This window comes from Prunus dulcis, chromosome 4 (genome assembly GCF_902201215.1).
Source record: "Prunus dulcis chromosome 4, ALMONDv2, whole genome shotgun sequence".
In the NCBI taxonomy this organism is placed as follows: Eukaryota; Viridiplantae; Streptophyta; class Magnoliopsida; order Rosales; family Rosaceae; genus Prunus; species Prunus dulcis.
Window position 1 is genome coordinate 16,634,182 of NC_047653.1, and position 6,655 is coordinate 16,640,836.

Genomic DNA, 6,655 nt, shown 5'->3' on the forward strand with positions numbered 1-6,655 from the left:
CAAGCCATTGAATATTTTCCTAAGCTATTAGGCTACTCATTCTCTCTCATGCTTACCCATATATTTGGGCTCAAGAAATGGGCTCGAGTTTTGGTGCTCCCAAGCAGCCTAAAACTTCCACTTCTTAGCCCATCAATGGGCCTAGTGAATGCTCGTAACCATTCATACCACAATCCGCTTAACAAGCCCCAGGCATTAGAGTGACTTGGGCCCACTTAAGCTTGTAGCGTGGCATGTTGCTTAAATAAGGGCCCAGCTTTGAATGTTTTTGGGCCTAAACTTAGAGTGCAACTCAGAACAACCAAAAAAAGATAAAGCTTGAAAAAAAAAAAAAAAAAAAAAAGCAAGCCATAATAATACAAATAAAACTCTCACATAAAAGAGGTGAAAAAGTCCAAATACCAAACTCAAAATCCAAAACAAAATACTCGAACTAAAAATGAAGTCGAGCAGATAATCATTTTTCTTTTGTAGAAGGTAAAAATTTGTTAAACGATTGGGTGACTCTTTGACTACGTTTTCTACGTTGATACAGAATTCGACCTCTAAACATCCAAATCATCTTTTGCATTTGGACAACTGTTTCTAGTTGTTTTGCAACCAGTAAATAATGTTACTAGTTGATATTGGCCTTGGACAGACACCTTTCGTTGTGTTTTTATGGAAACTACCTCACATAGACTAGTAGGTTTTGTGGTTGGGATCATGTGAACCATTTTAAAGGGAATGGGGATGTGATGAGGCCATTGAGGTTGACACAAGAATTGGAAGGCAGCTCATCCTCCATGAGCTTTCCATGTTTCTTTATCTCACTGTCACTATCGAGCATACTAGAATTCAAATCAATGAAAGATGATCACCCACTTTCCTTTGTACAAACTTCTTTTTCTTTTCATCCTGAAAATAAAATAATATTCTTTCTTATTTCTTGCTTGCTTGTCCAATTCTCTCATCAAGCTATTATAAGTTAGGGTTTTAACTTTGGAAAATACTTGACTCCATATATTTATTTTTTATTTGTTATGCGTTGATTGATTGTTTGTGTTAAAAAAATACAAGCGAAATTGAAAAATAGTAATTTGAACACAAAACTTTGGATGCCAGGATAAACCCTCTTGAACTTAGATTTGTTACATTGGTAGCTACCGAATCAAGCATATTTATACATAATCAAAAGGAATTTAGGGACAAATAAAGGTAAGATCGATCGCAAAGAACAAGGACATAAGTATATAAATCGCATCTCAAGGACAGGATATAGGACTAAACCCGAGTCTCTACATTTAGCATTCGTGCATTTACTTGCATTTCAGAATATCTCCAACAGACACTTCCATTTCACACATGCTTCTCTATTTCAAACTTGTCTTTCACAATTCAAATGAAGAAACCCTTACAATTTTAAGCATATGCAAAATAAAAGCTTTTTTTTTTTTTTTTTTTCTGCCACAAATTAGAAATTGTTGAATGCATAACAATGTAACAAATTAGAAATCATTCACATTAGCTATACAGAAACATTATAAAGACATTGTCCAAAAATTCAATAAATAATAATTAAAAACATCCCAAATGAAAATAACTGAAAACATCCTAAGTGTATATATAGATCCATGAATCTATACCAAGTACTCCACAAACAAAAATAACCACCTTACAAATTCCCCCATAAATTTAAAATAAAATAAAATAAAAGTAAAATAAAAACCCAACACACCTACGCACAGAACTATAAAGAAAAAATACCTCAAATTCATCTCACTTATTGCCCAGTGAAAACAAATTAAAATAAAAACTTACAGCAGTAAAAAGCCTACCCACATGCTGAGAACCAATCCCCCAAATCCCAACCTTCCAACCCCAACGGCTCCATTATTATCATCCGCAGTCTGATCCGCGGGGTCGTCAGCGGGCGAGTCAGCGGGCGATTCGGAGTCTGGCGAAGGCGCGTCCTTTGTCTTCTTCTTCGAACTCTTCGGCGCGTGGGCCGGTTTCTCAGGAGCCGGCGCCGGCGCTGGAGTCAAAGCACCCTTGAAAAGCTCCTTGGGCTGCAGAACCTTGTCAATGGTGTAAATAGCCACAGGCTGCTCGTCGATCAGAGTCCCCGTGATCTTCGCCGTCACGATCTTCGTCTTCAGAGTGACCTCCTGGCCGTCGTTTTGGACGGTGAAGTCAAACTTGCTAGCGCCGTCAGTGGCCAGAGTGTTCTGCAGCCCATTGTTGGACTTCAACGTGGCCATAGACTGGTACACCGGAACCCCGTGGTACTCGAGCAGCGCCGCCTTCCCGCCCCTGGTTAAGTTCTTGAACTTTGGCAGGAAAGCCTTGAAGGCGTCGTCCATCGGGCAGAACACGGTCAGCCCGCCGCCGACATTGTCCTCGTAGGTCTTGAAGGCGTCCGGGTTGGCGAGCAGCGTGTCGGCGAAGACCTTGCAGCCGTGGGCGGACATGATGCTGGTGATGTTCAGCTCGGCGGGGCCCGGTGCCGGGGCCTCCGCGGCCTGGCTGGGGAGGATGGAGCTGATGTGGATGACGGAAATGTTGTACGGAAGCTCTTCAACGGATTTGACGAAATGGGCGGGGAAGGTGCCGTCGTTGTCCTGGGGGGTAAATCCGACCTTTCCGCCCTTGAGGTCGGTGATGTTAACGAAGCCGGCAGAACCGGGGGCGGCGCCGGTGGCCTGGAACATGGTGGCGGCGAGGGCGGTGCCGTTGGTGATCTGGTGGAGCTTCTTGGCGCCGAAGTAGTCGAGGAGGATATGGAGGGAGAGGATGTTTTTGATGGTGTAGATGGAGGGCTTCTTGGCGAGGAGGGCTGACATGGCGGAGTTGTCTACGGCGCAGACGGTGATGGTGGTGTGCTGGTTGATTTCGGCGGCCAGGTGGGTCAGGGTAAGGTAGTGGTTGAAGGTCGAGAACTCCGGGTGCTTGGCCAGGATGCGCGTGATGTTGTGGGCTTGGGCGAGGGTGGTGAGGAGGGTTAGGGTTAGGAGGAGGGCGCCGGCGGCGGTAGCCCGGCGGAGCTGCATTGTGAGTGGGTTTTGGATCTGGAGATTTTGGGTTTAGAAAGAGAAAGTGTGGGATGGGCTTTAGAGAGAGAGCGGGAGAGGCTTGGGTTTGCTTGGTGTAAAGTGAGAGTGACAGTGAGAGTGAGAGTGGAGGAAAGTATAGGGAGGGGGAGGTTTATAAGAATGGGACTTAGATGTGAGGAAAATTACAGGTGAAGCCACCTGGGTTTGGTCTTTGGTGTCTTTTGTTGTTTGAGTTGAGTGAAGCATCAAGGGCCTGTGTGTGGGTCCCTTTTCTTTCTTTGTGTTTTGTTGGTTTTGTTCTTTTCTTATGCGGAGGATTTTGGGGGAATTTGTTTGGTTGCGGGTTTTGTTTAATTCACTGGAGATTTTGGGGTTTGGCGATGTTTCGGGTATCTCTAAAGATTTCGAGTTATATAAAGTGGGCAGTAATTAGCCTTTGTTAATAACATCAAATCAACTTTTTGTTCAACTATTTACCATTTCAAAACAATTGGCGGGTGGTCACTGGTCATTCAAGTTTTCAAGTATTATCTATAAAAGAGGAACCTTTTTTTTTTTTTTTGGAAAATATAAAAGACAAATTTTGATTTTTTAATTTTTTAATTTTTTATTCATATTTTAACCAATTTTAATATAAAAATACCTTTTTGCCCCTGTACTTAATAGAAAAGTTAACAAAATTGACAGCAAGACCATTTGTCCTAACAAAACTAAAGTTAAAAGACTACGGGAACTATTTTAGAAATTGAGGTATTCAAATGCAAATCAGATCTAAATTCAGGGACTAATAAAATGATTAACCTTTTTTTTTATTATTAGTATAAAAGAGTGATAGTATTTTATTAATAACGTAAACAAAAACAAGTACAAAATAATTAAGATGCCGAATATGGATACAACTTATTCAGTAACCAAACACAACAACAAGTTGAATTGATGTCGGGAGAATACGCACAACCCAAAAAATGATTAAAATCTAATCCCTAAATTAGCAACCATAAGCACATGTACTCAAACTTGCAATAAAGATTTGCCACGCAATGGCAGAAACAACAAATTTGTATTGAAAGCCAAAAGCCAAAAGGAAATAGAATATCCAAAACAAAAAAACAAACCATATCAAACTCCTAAATAGTTCATGAGAATTTATAGATTAAAACAAACTAAGAAACAAGATCACCACTCCACATCCTCTTGAGCAACCTGAAGAGAGCCATAACGCCACACTGGTTAAACCCATAGTATCGCACCGGCTAAACCCAAACCCAACGTAACTTGACATCATCCCTGCTTTGTAGCTCCAAATTTATATCGAAGACTAACAACTTGAGCCAAATTCTTTCATGCTTGGGCCAAAAGACGACAACTATATCATAGAGACCACATCACAAAACAAAAAAACAAAGAATTTAAAAGGAAAAGAAAGGGAATGAGAAGAAAAGGAATGGAGTAAGAAGGGTGGCCGTCAACCCCTTTGGCAAGGGATTTTTCTTTAGAATTTTCTTAGAGAGCAGTTATTAGGCATAAAAGATAAACTTATAGATTGGAGATTTGGGATTTGGGAAAAAAAAAAAATTTAAATTGTTGTCCGCAATTTAAAAAAAAAGATTTGTGATAAATCTAAACGCTCATTGGAATAAGTGAAATTAATTGTATCTTAATGTAGAGTGTTGCCTATATTCATTAACAAAGAGAGGTTATGTTTATGACGAAAATAATTTTATTTTTTAAAAAAGTTATTTGTTGCCCTTAAAAGAAAGTGTTCATATAGTTTTTTTATTATTTTATAAACAATAAGATATTTACAAGAGACTTTTACAACGGTCCAATAAAAAAAAAAACATTTGTGATAAATCTACAAGCTCATTGGAATAAGTGAAATTAATTGTATCTCAATGTAGAGTGTTGCCTATATTCATTAACAAAGAGGGGTTACATTTAGAGATATTTAGTCATATACCCTAGCATTAAAACTATAAATAAACTCTACACTATTTAATTTTTATGAATATACCCAAAAAACCCCCAAAAGATACAGTTGGCCCTATTGAATTTAATTTTGATTATTAAATTACTTTAATACCCTATTGAGTGTTTTAGGCTTTTTTATGAGTTTTTGGGTTGGGCTTGTTTTAAGAAATTAATGACAGTTTTATAACTTAAAAGAAGTTAAGAGCCTTTTTGTTATATTGTAAATGAATTTTGGGTGTATTTCTAAAGTCCATTTCATATAGGGTATTTTTTATAATTTAAGCTCCTATATTGGGTATAATAGTGAATTTCCCTTATATTTATGACGAAAATAATTCTATTTTTTTAAAAGTTATTTATTGCCCTTTAAAAAAAAGTGTTCATATAGTTTTCTTTTATAAACGATAAGATATTTACAAGAGACTTTTACAACGGTCCAATATACTCACAACATAGAAGCACCACCACAATGAGGTTAGTCACAACTAACTAGGTATCGAACTAATCACATATTTGAGACCTCATCCAATTAAGTAGAGACAAATATTAATAGACCAAAGACTAATTGGTTCTTATATACATAAAAATAATAAGATCATATGATGAATAAAGTTTTCTCTCATATCGTCGAGGTTCTATAATAAAATCAAATACAAGATCTATTCTCTAACAAGCATGCTTTCCTTCAAAACATGTTTTCATATGTAACCAAACGTATTTTTGAAATTTTCAAGTGGTCATTTTTTCACAGGTGTTTCGAGTACAGAGTCGGGTCAGATGCCATCAAATGAACACGCCGATTCCGTGCTTGAAGAACATAAGAGAAAGTGGTTGCCTACACTTGAGTAGCAAGATGATGGATAATATCATGGAAGATTCCCTTCCAATGAATGAAGCATCAGTAACAAAAGCTTTCTCCAACTATTATGAATTAGAAGCTTCCACTATTAACAAGTAATGGAAAAAGTTAAACATGTTGCAATTATATGTTGCAGTTTAATTTTGTGTTGGATAAATGTGGTGAAATTAGGGCATCTCTTAGATTCAAAAATTTTACAAAGTGAACAATGATTGTTAGCCCTTTTTTCTTTTTAAATCATCAACCAACTAACTTTTCCTCAACTCTTACCATTTCAAGCCTCCAACTTTTTCTCAGCCATTATGCAACAAGCCGGGGCCAACTGTAAACTGTTCGAATCCTACTGCTGTTGTGCGAGTTTCTGATTTACTAGCACGTTGGTTTACATGACACAGACGAGTCCAATGTGGCCATGCCTTGAAGGGGTTCCTTGATATCAAAAAGAAAAAGAAAAAGAAACTGTTTGCATATTAACGTCGTGTATTGTACATGTTCATTGATAAAGAAAGAGGAGTGACATTTATGATGGCAAAATAATAGACCAAATAATAGAAGGTTCTATTAGGGGTTTTGGTTGCCTCTCACTGCCTGCTCTCAGTGAGAAAGAATAGGCTACTTGATTAGTCTCGACGATCAAACTCTCTCATATATAAGGGTTGTATTGGGTTATTTTCCTTAATAATATAATATTGCTGTCAACAAGGTCCAGTTTAGTGCAAAAGGGCTTTGATTTGCAGACTAGACGTTTCAGGTTTAAATTTTCACAGCATCATAGTTTAAACTATCGCTTGTA

The 6,655-nt window shown here is 37.9% G+C and overlaps 1 protein-coding gene across 1 annotated transcript; it reads right to left on the reverse strand.

Annotated features, from left to right (window-relative positions):
- Positions 1–1,520: 1,520 nt before the first annotated feature.
- LOC117626033 (fasciclin-like arabinogalactan protein 1) lies at positions 1,521–3,215 on the reverse strand. Its single transcript, XM_034357663.1, has one exon. The coding sequence runs from the start codon at positions 3,027–3,029 to the stop codon at positions 1,797–1,799; it is 1,233 nt and encodes a 410-aa protein (XP_034213554.1). The 5' UTR covers positions 3,030–3,215; the 3' UTR covers positions 1,521–1,796.
- Between the last annotated feature and the right edge of the window lie 3,440 nt (positions 3,216–6,655).

What these genes read in the sequence shown, in the direction of transcription:
- LOC117626033 (XM_034357663.1), bottom strand. Translation starts at nt 3,029, where the DNA reads ATGCAGCTCCGCCGGGCTACCGCCGCCGGCGCCCTCCTCCTAACCCTA.